This window comes from Vidua macroura, chromosome 19 (genome assembly GCF_024509145.1).
Source record: "Vidua macroura isolate BioBank_ID:100142 chromosome 19, ASM2450914v1, whole genome shotgun sequence".
Classification (NCBI taxonomy): domain Eukaryota; kingdom Metazoa; phylum Chordata; class Aves; order Passeriformes; family Viduidae; genus Vidua; species Vidua macroura.
Genome location: NC_071589.1, coordinates 2,080,833 through 2,097,073, shown reverse-complemented (window position 1 = coordinate 2,097,073; position 16,241 = coordinate 2,080,833). Strand labels below are relative to the sequence as shown.

The 16,241-nt window shown below is 45.1% G+C and overlaps 1 protein-coding gene and 1 long non-coding RNA gene across 4 annotated transcripts; one reads left to right on the top strand and one right to left on the bottom strand.

The window, feature by feature from the left end:
• Nucleotides 1-1,048: 1,048 nt before the first annotated feature.
• On the bottom strand, nucleotides 1,049-15,874 carry LOC128816899 (myosin heavy chain, skeletal muscle, adult-like). 3 transcript variants are annotated; one of them, XM_053994874.1, is made up of 38 exons: nucleotides 15,668-15,874; nucleotides 15,436-15,579; nucleotides 15,188-15,344; nucleotides 14,598-14,625; nucleotides 14,385-14,499; nucleotides 14,207-14,299; nucleotides 14,011-14,074; nucleotides 13,816-13,914; nucleotides 13,611-13,714; nucleotides 13,386-13,524; nucleotides 12,304-12,422; nucleotides 12,053-12,202; nucleotides 11,368-11,538; nucleotides 10,507-10,820; nucleotides 10,332-10,401; nucleotides 9,575-9,662; nucleotides 9,359-9,476; nucleotides 8,969-9,092; nucleotides 8,370-8,506; nucleotides 8,024-8,279; nucleotides 7,250-7,492; nucleotides 6,973-7,149; nucleotides 6,742-6,887; nucleotides 6,564-6,654; nucleotides 6,086-6,475; nucleotides 5,724-5,850; nucleotides 5,511-5,629; nucleotides 5,045-5,241; nucleotides 4,356-4,539; nucleotides 4,104-4,269; nucleotides 3,813-3,937; nucleotides 3,319-3,627; nucleotides 3,029-3,232; nucleotides 2,616-2,741; nucleotides 2,351-2,521; nucleotides 2,159-2,263; nucleotides 1,921-2,016; nucleotides 1,049-1,220 (listed from the first exon to the last, which is right to left on the bottom strand). In XM_053994874.1, the coding sequence occupies exons 1-38, from the start codon at nucleotides 15,872-15,874 to the stop codon at nucleotides 1,068-1,070; spliced, it is 5,826 nt and encodes a 1,941-aa protein (XP_053850849.1). In that variant the 3' UTR covers nucleotides 1,049-1,067. The 3 variants fall into 3 exon arrangements, with proteins under 3 accessions (XP_053850849.1, XP_053850848.1, XP_053850850.1); XM_053994873.1 differs by having other exon boundaries at nucleotides 10,332-10,411; nucleotides 10,511-10,820; XM_053994875.1 differs by having other exon boundaries at nucleotides 10,332-10,411; nucleotides 10,526-10,820.
• LOC128816914 (uncharacterized) lies at nucleotides 9,472-15,759 on the top strand. The gene is made up of 4 exons (XR_008440049.1): nucleotides 9,472-9,561; nucleotides 12,919-13,065; nucleotides 13,441-13,527; nucleotides 15,682-15,759. It is a non-coding gene; the product is annotated as an uncharacterized LOC128816914 (long non-coding RNA).
• Nucleotides 15,875-16,241: the final 367 nt, after the last annotated feature.

The window sequence follows — 16,241 nt, the reverse complement described above, 5'->3', positions numbered from 1 at the left end:
TTGTGCCATCTGGACTCTACCGAGACCCACTTGAAACTTTGGAGATGACCTCAGGTGGGACTGCTCCCAAGAGGAGCAGCCAGCTTCTAGGTGGGCTTGGGTATGCAAAGGTTCAACGCCATGAGGCCCTGGCTGTAGTGAGAGAACAATGCACACTGTGAGGCAAGGAGAAAGACTGCAGGGAATGAGGAGGGAGGAACAAGGTTAGGAATCTGCTAAGGAGCCCTTGGGAAAAGTTGTGAAGTGTCTTGAGAAGTACCAGTCTGGCATCTCTGCAAGGCTTTCTGAAGATCTGGGATTGAAAGCTGATGTCTAGTCCTAAAGAACCCTCTCCCATTTCTCTCCACAGACAACACTGACAGATTCTGCTCATCAATGCTTGTTAGTGACACTGGAATCAACCTGGATTTCCCAGCAAGAGCTGGTGTGCTGGTGAGGCTGCACTTGGGAGCCAGGTAAGGTGAGAGCCCTTGGGATATTGCTGTCATGGGTGTAACAAACAAATATCAGAGTGGTCAGTTTCAATCTCCCTTCAGTGTTGAGATTGTTGACAAACTGAACCTAAACTGGTGTTTAGGGTTTGTGAGAGCCAGCATCACAACCAAGAGCAGGAAAGGGAAAAAGCAAAAGGATCACACTCTGTTCACTCTCCCATGGGAAAGAAGCTGTGCTGAAAGGACAATGGGAGAAGCATTAGGAGGATGTGAAGGCAGGAGCTGGACAAAAAGCTGCTGGAGACAGGAGAGAGCACAGGCTGGATTTTCAAGAGTCTCCACAGCAATGGCCAGCCTCTAAGTCTGCAGATCCTCAATCCAGCACTGGCACCAGCTTCTCCCTTTTCCCAGAGAGGAAAAGTAAGGATACTTCTTCTGCAATGCAATACCTAGAGGAAAACAAAACCCAAAGAAGAACAAAAGCACTGGCCGTAGTGTGTATGCAGAGGAATCTACTACAGTCTTTATTCACTAGACACTGAGGTGGGTACAAAGGCTCATGGCAGAAGGAAAGTGACCAAGAGGTTCACATTTTGTGCAGCCCTCAGGTCACTTTGGTGCCTTGTGACATTCTCACTCTTCCTCTTCTATCCTCCTATGGAACTCCCGGCTCTTGGCTCGGAGCTTGTTGACCTGTGACTCTGCAATGTCAGCCCGCTCCTCGGCTTCCTCCAGCTCGTGCTGGATCTTGCGGAACTTGGAGAGGTTGACATTGGATAGCTGCTCCTGGGAGGGAGAAGGAGATTGTCAGTAGTGAGAAGTTTGGGGTTTTCATTCCTCCTGGACCTTAGCCTGGGCAGAGTCACAAACCTCCAAACTCCACCCACCACTGCTTGTACAAAGTCTCACAGTGAGCCTGGTAAGATCTTGGAGTCTTTCTCACATATCCCCTTAACTGAACCAGAAGCCCTACTCTGTGCTGGACTGTTTCCACAATGAAGAAGCCATGCTCCGAGAATCATAAACTCAGGGGCTGTAGGACCCTCAGTTCATCCCCAACTGCTGCATGCCCAGAAACAAGCAAAGGTTCCTTGCACTATTCTAAAAGCGGAATGCAAAGTGCTTTGGGGTGGGACTACGAACACCTTCCCTGTCTGCTATCAAAATTCTAAAAATAAGGTATTTCCAAAATTTCTTTATAAATTGTACTGCTGATATCATTCATAGAAGTCCTTACAGGTTACTTTGTGGTTCTAATCCAAAAAAATGTTATGTGCAATTCCCCTCCTCAGTAGACTTCTTAAGGGCTCATTGTTTTCATTCTCAAAGGAGAGTCTACTTTATGAGTCTACTTGAGAATTTGAAAGCTTTTGAAATTGGTGAGCATGTCCATTGGCATCTTCTAAATTTCTTATATCTGTCTCCTCAGTGGCCAAACTACCCTCTGGGAAAGGGGTTCTTGCCAAGCACTCAGAGAGATACTTACAGCCTCCTCGGATTGTCTCTTGTAGGATTTCACTTTCATTTGCAGCTTGTCCACCAGATCCTGCAGCCTGAGAATATTCTTCCTGTCTTCCTCAGACTAGAGTGTTTGACAAACAGGAAAGGGAGTCAATTCTTGATTCTGCACCACGTGAGGTTAACAATTCCCCTTGGGGATGGTGTGTGCAAAATGTGACTCACTGTGAGAAAGGCCTGTGAGAGCAGGAGAGCTCCTGCCTTACCTGGTAGGTGAGTTCCTTCACCCTCCGCTCGTACTTGCGCACGCCCTTCACGGCTTCAGCGCTGCGCTTCTGCTCAGCATCAACCTCCCCTTCCAGCTCCCGCACCTGCAAGGACAAGCCCATCCCTGCAGCTTCCCTGCCAATGTCTCTCCAAGGACACGCTCACTCACGCCCAGCCCCAGCCCTACACACCCTGGCCTCCAGCTTCTGGATCTGCTTCTTCCCTCCCTTCAGTGCCAACTGCTCGGCCTCATCCAGACGAAGCTGCAGGTCCTTCACTGTCTGGTCCAGGTTCTTCTTCATCCTCTCCAGGTGGGCACTGGTGTCCTGCTCCTTCTTCAGCTCTTCTGCCATCATGGCCGCCTGATCAGAGCAAAAGGTCAAAGCCATTTTGGGACTGGAGATATTTTGGGGAGAGTACATTCATCCTCAGCCATGCCAGGAGTGTCCAACTCACATCTGTGATGGCCTTCTTGGCCTTCTCCTCAGCATTGCGGGCTTCCTGGATGGTATCCTCCATTTCACCCTGGATCTGGGCAATGTCCGTCTCCAGCTTCTTCTTGGTGTTGATCAAGCTGGTGTTCTGTGCAATGGGAAGGACATGGCAAGAGTTGAATTCTAAAACCTGCCATAAGAAACCTTCTGCCTGAACAAAGACTTTCCCCTTCCAGCTTCCAATTCTTATTCTAGAATTATTGTTACAATGGTTGTTTACAAAATGTCATGTGTGGGCTTGGGAAACGGATGCAAAACACGCCTTTCCTTGGGGACAGTAGCAGAGAGGGCTTTCTAGTGCTGCTGGTTCTCTGGTAAAGTCCAGCCCTCTGTGTTTGGTCAGTGTCAACAGAGCTCTTTGCTCCCTGCCCTGACCTGGGTGTGGAGGAGCTGCACACGTTCAGTGGCATCCAGAAGCTCCTGCTCAGCCAATTTCCTCGACCGCTCCGTCTGCTCCAGGGCTGCCCGGAGCTCCTCAATTTCAGCCTGCAGCAGGTTTGCTCTGCGCTCCACCATGGCCACCTGCTCCTTCAGGTCCTCCTGTGTCCTGAGAGCATCATCCAGATGGATCTGGGTGTCCTGCAAAGAAAGACAAATGTGTGCATTTGAGTGACAAAAATGTCAGGGATATAATTTTTCTCTTTCTGTAGCTTTGCTGAATGGACCTTGAGCACTCCCTGTGTATTTCTCAGGTTCTTTTGTGCCTCTGCAGCCACACGGTTGGCATGACTCAGCTGGATCTCCATTTCATTCAGGTCTCCCTCCATCTTCTTCTTCAGCCTCAGGGCTTCATTCCTGCTCCTGATCTCAGCATCCAGGCTGCTCTGCAAGGACTCCACGACTCGGAGGTGGTTTCTCTTCATCTGATCAATCTCCTCGTCTTTCTCTGCTATCTTCCTGTCAATCTCAGCCTTCACTTGGTTGAGCTCAAGCTGCAGGCGCAGGATCTTCCCCTCCTCATGTTCCAGGGAGGCCTGGACAAGTGGACACAAACATTGATAGCACCAATAAACCTACTGCTTCCTTTTACAGAATTGCAAAATATTTCGTTATATCTCCACCGTCTGCACACCCCAGCCAGAAGAGAGGACAACCCAGGCCTTTTCAGCCCTATTTCTTCATATCTTTACTGCAGACACCAGTGATTATGGTCATGTACCTCAGCTTCCTCCAGAGCAGCCTGGATTTCAGATTTCTCCTGCTCAACCTGCTTCTTGACTTTCTCCAGCTCATGAATTGCCTTTCCTTGCTCAGCGATCTGCTCCGTGAGGTCAGAAATCTCCTCTGTGGGAACAAAGATCAATGGCATGGTCAGGCACTGAGCAGAATGGGAAGGGCCCTGTCCCACCCAGGTGACAGGCATCTCTGCAGACCTGCAGGCACAGATCCATGAACAATGGTGGTGCTGGCTGATAAGTGAGAAAGGCCAGTGAGGAGCAGAGGGACTTACGCTGCAAGTTCTTGTTCTCCCGCTTCATTGTTTCCAGGTGGTCCAAGGACTCCTCATAGGCATTCTTCATCTTGAACAGCTCCGTGCTCAGAGAGCGCGACTCCTTCTGCGAGGCCTCCAGCTCAGCCTGTGTTTCCTCATACTTCTGCTTCCATTCTGCCAGGATCTGCAGAGAAACGGGCTGTGAGTAGGGCTATGGCCATCACGGGGCCGTGCTCTGGCCAGGAGTGCTGGTGCTGGAGGCCAAAAGACCTTGTCAAAGTTCTTCTGCTTCTTATCCAGAGCAGCGCAGGCAGCATTGGATCTCTCCACGTCAATCATCAGATCCTCCACTTCATTCTGCAGCCTCTGCTTTGTCTTTTCCAGGGAGGCACATTTGGCATTGACAGCCTCAACATGTTCCTCTGCATCCTGCAGGCGCTGGGCCAGCTTCTTCCTGGAAAGTGGTAAGTAAAGTTTTTAACTGGAAATGTTGGTGGATGTTGATTATCATACTCACCAGAGCACTGAGGCCCTCTTTAGTGTTTGGTCCTAATGCACATGGTGCAGATCCTATCCCAATCATTCATTTTTTTTCCTGTTTCATTTCCCAAGGTCGTCATAGAATCATAGAGTCACAGAATGGTTTGTCTTGGAGGGGACATCAAAAATCCACTAATGCTGTGGCCACCTTCCACTAGACCTGGTTGCTCCAAGCCCTGTCCAGCCTGGCCTTGAACACTTCCAGGGATAGGGCAGCCACAGCTTCTGTACAGTCTTGCACTTTGCACAATCCCATACCTGTCCTTTCTCCTGCATTCTTTGTCACATAGCCTCTTTTCCTTGTGTTTTTGTGTTTCATATAACTCCTCAGCCTTCTACTGGGCTTTTGCCTTTGAAAATCTCAGTCTTGAAATTTCCCTTATTGGTATCTGCCAACCTTCCACACAATGCTCACGTACTTGGCCTCCTCGAGCTCCTCCGTGCGCTGAATCGCGTCCGTCTCGTATTTGGTTCTCCACTGGGCCACTTCGCTGTTGGCCTTGGACAGGGCTCGCTGCAGCTCCCCCTTGGCCTCCTGCTCCTCCTCATATTGTTCCCGGAGCAAGTCACAGTCGTGGCGAGCGGACTGCAGGGCGTGGGCCAGGGCGTTCTTGGCCTGGTGGTAAAAATATGGCAATAAGGAGTACGTGTTTCCTGGGAAGTTTCTTTTACTGGAACTTACACACTGATATACATCCCAAAGACATAAGGGTTAACTGACAGCCTCATAAAAACTTGGGAGCCCTGCGCTGCAGGGGTCTAGATTGCATCATCTAAGGGGATGGCTTGAACTTTTAATTGGATCACCTTTTGAAGCCTTGGACATTTCACAAAAACTAATATTATGTCAAATATTTATTTCATGTGTAACACGAGTATCTTCACCTTTATCTCTTCTTCTAGCTGCCGCTTCAGTTCTTCAATCTGCTGGGTGAAAGCCTGTTTCCCTCTAGACAGCTGAGAAATTAAAGAATCTTTTTCTTCCACCTGGCGTCCATATTCACCTGAAAAAGTTTATAATTGAGACAACATCTGAATAGCCAAGAGAGAAATTTATGGGGTTCTCCCATTTCCAAATTACAGATGCAAGGGTTGTACCAGATTCTGTCTGCAGACGAGCTCTTTGAGCACTAAGATCACTAATCATGCGCTGATTCTGCTCCTCCTTTGTTTTATATTCACTCAGCTGATCTTCCAGAGTGCGGCACATCTTCTCCAGATTTGCCTAGATATGAATTGCACATAAAAAATTAGTAAATGCCTTGATCCTGCCTTCTTATAGCAGGAAAATATGTCCAGATAATGCAGCTGATATCTTGGGACTGTACATGCACCCACACATCTACATATGAGATTTGAAGAAATCATTTTTAATACAAACTGATAAAAATTTAATAATATAAGATTAAAGAAAAAAATACCACACTGCTATCAAATTCCTAATAAAAATAATTGTGTACCTTGGCTTTAGACACAGACTCTATGTTACTGGCCAAGTCGTCAATCTCCATCTTCATCTCACTCTTCTCCTTCTCCAGCTTCTGCTTCACGCGTTGCAGGTTGTCGATCTGCTCGCCCAGCTCAGCTGTGCTGTCCGCGTGCTTCTTGCGCAGGGCGGCAGCCGTGGCTTCGTGCTGCAGCGTGGCCTCTTCCAGGTCACGGCGCATCTTCTGGAATTCCGCCTCACGCTTCTTGTTCATCTCCACCTGAGCTGCTGTGGCCCCTCCTGCTTCTTCCAGGCGCTCGCTGATCTCCTCCAGCTCCCTGGACAGGTCAGCGCGATGCTTCTCTGCTTTAGCGCGAGAGGTTCGCTCTGCCTCAATTTCCTCCTCCAGCTCCTCAATACGGGCCTGCAGAACACCAGGGACCCTTCACACCCGTGCCCTCCTCCTGCCTGAGCTGAGCCTGAGCAAGGCAGGGGAAGGAACAGAGACTTGCCTGCAGCTCCTTGATCTTCTTCTGAAATTGCATGCCTAGAAGTTGCTCATCCTCAATCTTGCTCTGGATCTGGCTGATCTCAAAGTCTTTCCTTTGGGCCAAGTGAACCGTGTTAGAGCTCAAAGAAAAGAGACAAGTACTGCAGCCCAGCACTCAGGAGTCCCAGAGCCACACTTACTTCTTCAGTTTCTCATCCAGCTGCTGCTTATCATTCTCCAAATCCATGATGCTGTCCTGGGCCAGCTTCAGGTCTCCTTCCAGTTTCCTCTTAGCTCTCTCCAGGTCCATGCGCAGTTTCTTCTCTTGCTCCAGGGACCCTTCCAGCTAAACACAACAAGACCATCAGGGCTCTGCCAGCCAGGCTGGACTCCATACCTGTCCTGTTCCTGCTCTAGGTCTGTGTGCTTACATCATCCACTTGCTGCTCCAGCTTGATCTTGGCTTTGGTCAGAGTATTGACTTTGTCCTCCTCTGCCTGCAGGTCATCCAGGGTCTGCTGATGGGCCTCTTGGAGGGCTTTCTTTTCTTTTGTCAGCTTCACAATGGTCTCGTCCAAAGCTGCCATCTCCTCAGTCAGGTTTTTCACCTTTGAGAAGAAGGGAGCAAGCACAGACAGAAAATGGTGCTTAAAACTTTCTAAGAAGACAAGACTTTCCAGAGTGCCAGTGACTGGTTCTACCTCATACCTTGTTTTCAGTGGCGTGTTTTTCCTTCTCCACCTTGGCCAGTGTTAGCTCAAGGTCATCAATATCTTTCTTCAGCTCTGAACATTCATCCTCCAGCTTCCTCTTCTTGGCTGTCAGCTCAGCATTAATTTCCTCTTCATCCTCTGCCCTTTCAGTCACCTCTTTGACTTTGGCTTCCAGCTGGATTTTGGTTTTGATGAGCTGGTCACACCTTTCCTCAGCATCAGCCAAAGCATCAGCTTCCTGGTAGGGAGATGCCATTTTTAAGGATATGCTTTTTCAGGCAATATTGAGATGCTTAATCTTCATAGTGCAGGGTCTTGGATAACAGTTTCTTAGTTTAAAATTTGATTCATTTTCCAGCAGAATGACATATAATATAGAATTGATTTTATATTATTAGTTTTGAAACAGCCAGCTTTAAAAGCTAAAACCAAGTAAATTCCTTTTCAATCTACCTGAAGACATGAGTATTTATGTATTTGCACAGGGTATAGAATCCAATATTTTCTTGTAATATCAAACATTGGATCAAAGTGCATGATCAGAAGAATATCTCAGCATACACTGTAGAAAAGTGTCACCCAAGTAATATTTTGACTACAGATACCTCACAGTCCTTATAGAAGCTAGGTATACCTTTGAGAGCACCACTGAACAAATTACAATTCACCTGAACTAAATCAAAGTTTCTATGTGGTTTGAAAACGTACTTGTAAATAGCAACCTGATAGTCACAGTAGAATTAGTATAATGCCTACTGGTGGTACTCACAGACTGAACCTGGAGCTGCAGGTCATTTTTCTCCTGCACCAGTTTCACCATTTTCTCCTCAAGCTCCTTCCGCTTTGCCTCAGACTTTGCAAGCTCTTCCTTGGTTTTCTCAAACTCCTGTTTCATGTTGGCCATCTCCTTCTCAGACTCTGCACTCTTCAGCAAGGGCTTGATCTTGAAGAACAGCTTCATCCATGGCCAGTGTTTGACATTCATGAATGCACGAATGTTGTACTGAATGCAGAAGATGGATTCCCTGAAAGATAAGTCAAATTAATATCCAATATTTACACCATGATGACACAATAAGTCAAGTACAGTGAACCTGATTTGAAGAAAAGTCTACCTTCTCTCCACCATTTTCTGGTACTCCACCCTCATCAGGTAACCCCTGCACCTGGCCTGGGTGCGGGTGATGAGCTGTGCCAGCTTCTCATCCCTCATCTCTTCCAAAAGGCCCACCAGCCCAGCTTTGAAGAACACCTTAGATAAGAACAAGGAAACAGGTGCAGTGTCTGTACTTGTTTAACATAACCTGATACCCTGCTCCCCCCAATGACAAATACAATAGAAGTTAAAAGCAAAACCACAAAGAATATATGTGGTGGCAGACAGTCTTTTATAAAAAACTCCAAGCTTCTGGTTACTTGCAATTGAGGAACTTTAACAGCCAGACATTTTTCTTTTATTTTTATTCACACTTGATTCTTTTATTCTAAAACTTGGTCTTAAATTAGGAACTTGATTAACCCTTAATTAAATCAACCTATAATCATGAATTTCAATTTATTCAAGTGTTGAGTAATCAAGAATCTGGTTGATTTATTTTACACTCTTTCTTATACCTTATTGGATCATTTCATGTGCTATCTGGAGTATCTGAGTGTCAGTATCAAGCCATGCAAACCAAAATCATGTAGCACTTGAAACAAACAGATCTTTTACCTTAGTGTGACCAAATTTGTATTGAGTATGGTCTATATCAATTGATCCAAGAAGTTTCTCACAAGCCTTCTTGCTGTCAATGAACTGTCCCTCTGGGATAGCACTGGCATTTAATACTTTGTATCTGAGGAAGAAAATGGAAGGACTTGCTTTGAACTCCAGAATGTTAAGGGTCTTTTCCAGCCTAAGTGATTCTATGAATATGAAGAGGTCTGTTGTTGAGACCAGCTGGTGGGTACATGGCAAAGAAGAGTCTTAAGAACTGTTGAGAACAAACAGCATTTGTAAAACTGAAATTTTAGAGAAGACTTTAGGCACAGGAGGGGAAGGCTAGATCTCAAAAGCTATTTAAGATGGACAAGGTGATCCAGTAAGAGGATGAATTCTGACCTCTGTTTAAAATCTGCATACAGGACTCTGTTGGGAAATCCTTTCCTGCAAATCCTGATCCCTTCCAGCACGCCGTTACAGCGCAGCTGGTGCAGCACCAGCTCGTGCTCCATGGCACCTGGCAATGCAGAGCACAAATACATGCCATGTTCTGTAATACAGTGGGGAAGAGCTGCACCACACTGAAAACCTTCAATACACATGTAAGTCTCTTACCAGGTGTTTTAGTTTCATTTGGGATGATGCACCGTACAAAATGGGGGTGGGTGCTTCTCAGGTTGGTCATCAGCTTGTTTAAATTCTCCTGGGAGAGTCATTAAGAAAAGCTGATATTAGCAAATATTATTTCTGCTGTAGGCATCAAGTCCTCTGAAATGAGATACTATACAAAAACTAGCAGAACCCTGACCTCAAGCTCTCTGCACCAGTTTTTCTGACTTTCCACAGATCTATGCTATAATTAACTCAGTAATCTGAGCAACGTTTAGGAAAGACTGTACTCTTAAATATACAATTTTAATAGATTTCACTGAGTCTAGTGGAATGCCTTCATTTGAAAGGATATCCATCTTCCATTGGATGTACCCAGACAGATAAAGCAGTGCCCCTATAAGGCAGTGTGGAGCATTCTACAGTAGGCATTTAGGCTGGGTCATATGGAGCAGACTGCATAGAACCCTTGTGTTCTCCCTGCTGAAAGCCAAAGGGAAAAAAAAACAAGCAGATTTCTAAATGTCTAGATTATACAGTTATCTTGTAGGGTATGGTGAGATGAATCCTAGCCTTAAACAAATGGAAAAACTGTGCATTAAGTGAAATGAAGTATGAGTAGATTGACTGGATTTCTTCCTAGCAGAATGTGGCCCAAGAATTTCAGAATCTTTTAACAGAACCATGCCAAAACAAGACTAGCCGTAGTAATTAGTGGGTTTACACCTCATCTTAGGAAGAAATAGTGAACTCTCTACTGTACCCGAAAAAGAGCTGAGACAGTCTGAAAGGAAGAACCCTTCTTCTTGCCTCCCTTCTTGCCACCACCAGCACTCGCCTCAGCTAAATTGAAAATAAAACAGATTTTTGGGGGTTTTGCCTTTTTTTTGTTCCTTTTTGCAAGCTGTACATCAGTGAAAACATGGAATTCAAAGAACCAACCTGCATCTGCTCCACCATAGTTGGCAAAGAGTAAAGCCAGGGTCTTCACAGATGATTTCTGGTACAGCCCAATGACAGTTTCATTCAGAGGGTCCTTGTTCTTCTCCAGCCACCCAGTGATGTTGTAGTCCACTGTGCCAGCGTAGTGCACCAGGGAGAAGTGGGCCTCAACCTTGCCTTTAGTAGGTTTTGGCTTCTGGAAGTTGCTGGACTTGCCCAGGTGCTGGTCATAGAGCTTGTTCTTGAAAGAGGTGTCAGTTGCCTTGGGGAACATGCACTCCTCTTCCAGGATGGAGAAGATGCCCATGGGCTGGGAGAAGTCACAAGAAAAAACCAATTGTAATTTATCTTTCAAGGCAATAATGACTTTCACCTAGGCACAGTAATGGAACATAGACTGAGATACACATCATAAAATATTATTATTTGATTCCATTTTCTTCTAGAAAGCGGGATTGATCACACTGATACATACATTTTTGAACACAAAATTACTCATAAAAGAAATAGAAATTAATTTTGTTTGTGTTGACAATGTGCTCTGTAAAATCAGAGCACTACCTTCTTACTCAGTGGAACTCAGAGTACACACAGATGTGTCGGACAAGTTGAACATGAGTCATTGCTGCAAAGCCACCAACTCATCCTTGGCTACAGTGTGCTGTTAACAGCTCAAGGGAGTTAATCCTTCCCCTCTACTCAGCTCTGAGAAGAAACATCTGGAGTGCTGTTCCAGCTCTTGGCTACCCAGCACAAGGGAAACATGAACATAGAAGATCCCTTTGGAAAATGAGACCAAGTAATTACAGAGAATTCATGCATGTAACTGATTTGCACAAGATGCTTAAGAAACTCACCTTCTCAATGAGCTCAATGCAGGCAGCCAGGTCCATCCCAAAGTCAATGAATGTCCATTCAATCCCCTCCTTCTTGTACTCCTCCTGCTCCAGCACAAACATGTGGTGGTTGAAGAACTGTTGCAGTTTCTCATTGGTGAAGTTGATGCACAGCTGCTCAAAGCTGTTGAACTGGAAATAAAATAAGAAAGACACATATTTGAAGATGCAGTAGTAATTGCAAGACATCATCTTTTAAAAATAAGGAATTCAGTTAATTTGACTTCCCATGCATTTCTTCAGTCTGTTTCTTTGACATTATGAAAAAGAGAAAAGGATCAAATTAATTGTCTGCGAGGAAATTTTTTTCACTGAAAAAAATTAAAGATAAATTATACATCCTGTTTAAAATGAGAGCAAGTTACAGGGAGAAAAAACCCAAGCTTAGAACTATCATGATCACATGTTTTTATACTGTCTTGGGCCTGATCATATAAACAATGAACTTTTTTGATTGGACAATTTTGTACCTTTGATTTTGCACATCTTGAAATAGCACAAGTCCTTTGAAAGGTCCTTTTTTTACTTAAAAAAGACAAATATCAATAATCAAGTGATAATATTATGTTCTCTTTAAAAATGTCTCTCAAATTGATAGTAACATTCAATTGTAACTTCCAAATAGCTCTTACCAAATCTTACTTACATCAAAGATCTCGAAGCCAGCAATGTCCAGGACACCAATGAAGTACTGCCTGGGCTGCTTCGTGTCCAGCTGTTCATTGATGCGAACAACCATCCACAGGAACATTCTCTCATAAAGCGCCTTTGCCAGGGCACCCACTGCATTGTGCACCTACAGGAAAAACAAAAATACCTGGAGTTACAATACGAGGCAGAGGAGAATCAAGAGGATAGTCATTCTACACATGGTACAGGTTACAACACGTTTCTTACCTGCTGTGCTGTTTGGCCCTTGGTCACGTATTCATTCCCCACCTTGACTCGGGGGTAGCAGAGGGCCTTGAGCATGTCAGCTGAGTTCAAACCCATCAGGTAGGCAGCCTTGTCAGCAACTGAAAAGCCAGAGGAAAAAGGAAGAATTTTATGTCCAATAGGCTTTGAATCCTGGAGCATTCCCTAAAGGCTGAAGGGTTCCGATTTCTGTTCTTTGAAAACTTTTGATTGACTCTCATGGAGGGAATCTTTGTAACATCACACTTGCCATTGTGCATATTGAGCTTTTCTAAAAAGCTCAAAAGTTAAAAAAACTTCTGTTTGAAATTCTTTACTGCAGAACGCAGAAAGTAATGAAGTTTCCAAAAATCTCCTGGCATAAAACTGAAAACTGAAGCTTGCTAGTCTGAATGTGTGCAGTACACACGCAGCTCAGGAGCTGCAGTGTCAACAGTCAGGTACTGATCAACATTCAAGTGATCAAAACCACAAAATAGTTAGAGTGGAACACAGAGACAATATCTCTGTTCTCCTTCAGATCCACAGCCTACAGCCTTTTCTGAGCTTTTGTTTCTGACATTCAGTAAAACTTGTTTGGCTTCATCCTGTTACCAGTGGTGTTCCCTACCTGCCTTGTCCTTTAACAAGAGGAGACATTGCTCACAGAACTGAAGACAGGGGTTGTAGGCCCTGTGCCAACAAAGGAAACGAATGAAATAACACCTCTCACAGCTGACTTCCCTGAGCATCTGATAGGTGAAGGTATGTGTATGATGTTAGAACTGAATCAGTGGGTTGTTTCACAATTACAAGCCATGTTCCAGCAAAGATATGACTAAAGGAACATGCATAACTCCTTATTCTTGAAAGAGTATGAAGACCAATTTAAAGTATTAATTGTTCATAGCATAAGATATGTAAATCCTGAAATCAGGGAATTTGGTGTACTAAAGACAATGGACAGCTGTTTTTTTCCTGGATGGTTGTTTTCCTTGGGATCTAAAGCCCAACAGTGAACAACTTTTGCTGTCTTCCACATATGTAGTGGCTTACAGAAGGTTAATTATTGAGTTTGATAATACCTTCCGTGCCTTCAGGCTCTGCTTGCTCCTCTCTTGGTTTCTGCTTGAATTTCAGGTTCCCATAGTGCATGACAGCCCCTGTCAGCTTGTAGATGGCTGTCTTTTCATCAGCAGTGAAGCCCAGGATGTCAATGGCACTCTGGTAATACAATGAACAAAGTGAAATATTTGCATGTTATCTGATGTATGATCTGTGCCTGTTGCCCTGTTCTGTACATTACTTACATCTGTTGCCATCAACTCCTCCTTGTCATCAATGCTGGGAACAGTGATCTCACCTTGACTCACGAAAGGGAAGTCAAATGGGTTGGTGGTGATGAGGAGCATTTCTAAAAACAAATGTGTTCATGGGTTAAATTTAAGTAATCTTGTAATATAGTTGAATGTTGCTCAGAGATTTCCCTCTCAAAAGCTCAGGGATGTTTCCTACCAATTAGCTCTGGCTTCTTGTTGGACATGATCTGATAAAAGATGTGGTAGCTCCTTTCCGCCTTGAGCTGGAAAGTGACTCTGGACTTCTCCAGCAGATCTGGCAGGGATGGTAGAAAGAGTTAGATCCTTGTGAGAATGTACTTGGATGTGGGAATTTGGGAAGAGATAGGAGCAATCCAGGAGATTCTCTTACAAGTTTCAATGTCAGCAGAAGCCAGTTTGCCTGTGGCACCAAAGTGGATTCTGATGAATTTGCCCTGTTAAGTAGAAGCAGCAGCAGAGGGTCAGCCTGGATGTGTTCTGCTGACGTCTCCTTTGCAGGAAGAACTGCTCAGGCATCGTGTGTGCTGCCATGATGGGGGGAGATCTTATGCTAAGCAAGAACTCACAAAGCGTGAGGAGTTGTCGTTCCTCACGGTCTTGGCGTTTCCAAAGGCCTCCAGCAGTGGGTTGGCGCTGATGATTTGATCCTCAAGCGTTCCCTGCAGGGACATAATTATTCAGTGACTCTGTTTAGTTGAGAGAGCAATGACAGGCCAAGCATTCCGTCTGTCCTTCCTCACTCACCTGCATTTTACCTGATGACTTATCCTCCTTCTTCTTGTCCCCGCTGGCTGCAATTGTTGCAAAGTACTGGATGACACGCTTTGTGTTCACAGTCTTCCCGGCCCCGGATTCTCCGCTGCCAAAGGCAAGAGAGAAGCAGAGGGTGCGTGGTCAGGCAGGAGGTGCCCTGGCACCGGGCAGCCCCGCAGGGACCCGCGCAGGGGGTGTACGTACGTGATCAGGATGGACTGGTTCTCCCGATCTGTGAAAGCAGAACAATGAGAGATGTGTTAGCAGCTGACCTGGGTAATGCTAAGCTGAATGAGAAGTAAAACTGCAAACTGAAGTTGGGGATTCTTCAAAAAGTCCAAGACTACCCAATTCCCTTCTATGTCCTAGTAGTATTAAACATAAGCCCAAATGGATATATTGAACAGTCAGGGGCATCCAGACCTGAGACAAGCTGTGTATCACTTGCCCTTCACATAATTTTCCTCAAGAAATGAAACCAAAGTACCTACCCAAGTTCAAAATACAAGAAAAAACTACTTTTTCTTTCTTATCAGTGAAAAAATATAGAAAACTGAGTCAAGGACTATTTCTGCAGTAGGAGAGTGTAGAATTTTGAACAATAAAGTACAAATAATTCACCATGATAAGTTCATGAATGCTCCTAGGTCAGTTTCACTTGAAATTGTTTGCTACATAAATCGACCAAGTTCACAGTCATGCTTCTTGGTGGTTCCAGCTGGCTTGTCACATGCTCCAGTGAGATCAGCAGGGCTTTTTTGATTAGATTGCTGTGAGGGAGGTCAAACACTCACCAGTCAGCATGAACTGATAGGCGTTGTCAGAGATGGAGAAGATGTGTGGAGGGGCCTCCTGGCGCTTCTTGCCTCGGTAGGCCAACACCACCTCGGGGTTGTACACCGGCAGCCACTTGTAGGGGTTGACAGTGACGCAGAAGAGACCCGAGTAGGTCTGTGAGGAAGGGACACAGCACGTTGGCTTCCCCTGAGCCTGGCCCAGCAGCTCCTGAGGCTGCCCAGAGGAAGCTGCTGCTGCCACTTACGTAGATCATCCAGGCTGCGTAACGCTCTTTGAGGTTGTACAGCACGGCGGGTTCGTGGAGGTGGGTCATCATGGCCATGTCCTCGATTTTGTCATACTTGGGAGGGTTCATGGAGAAGATTTGATCATCCTTCACGGTCAGGGTCTGCCAAGGAAACAAAAGATCCTCATATGTCAGCTAAGAACCCAGTGAGGGAAGAAAATGTTGTCCTTTAGCCTTGTTTTTGACTCACCTCTCCCCCTTCAGTCTTGACAGTGACTTTGCCCGATTCTCTGCTTGTGATTGTCCCTTTCACAAAGGATTCTTTGGGATGAACCACGAAGACAGATGACTTGGCATCAAAAGGTTTGTTCTGAGCTGCAATTCTCTCCTTTTCCGATTTTCGGAGGTAAGGAGCCGCCTCCCCAAAAACAGCCATCTCGGCATCTCCAGAGGCCATGTCTGCACTTTACTGAGGATATGTCAGCAGATAATTCTGAGGAGAAAAAATATGGTACTAATTATTTATTCTGTAAGATTTGGGAAAATTTTATCCTGTGCCTTGGTGTCTCTTCATACTCAGGGTATTTTAACATGAGATAATCAGAAATCTAATTTTATGTCAAAATAAGAGGCTTTCATGGATGCAGTTTAGGTCTTCAAACATTCATTGATGACCTTTTTAGAACTGTGGATTTGGTGCTTTAAGGATGCTGTGCTGTAAGACAAGAGTGAATTTGTTGAACAAGTTTCAGTAAGACATCACTATTAGGAATGGAAATAGAAGAAATTGTTAAAAGGATGAACAGTGAAATAAAATTACTGAA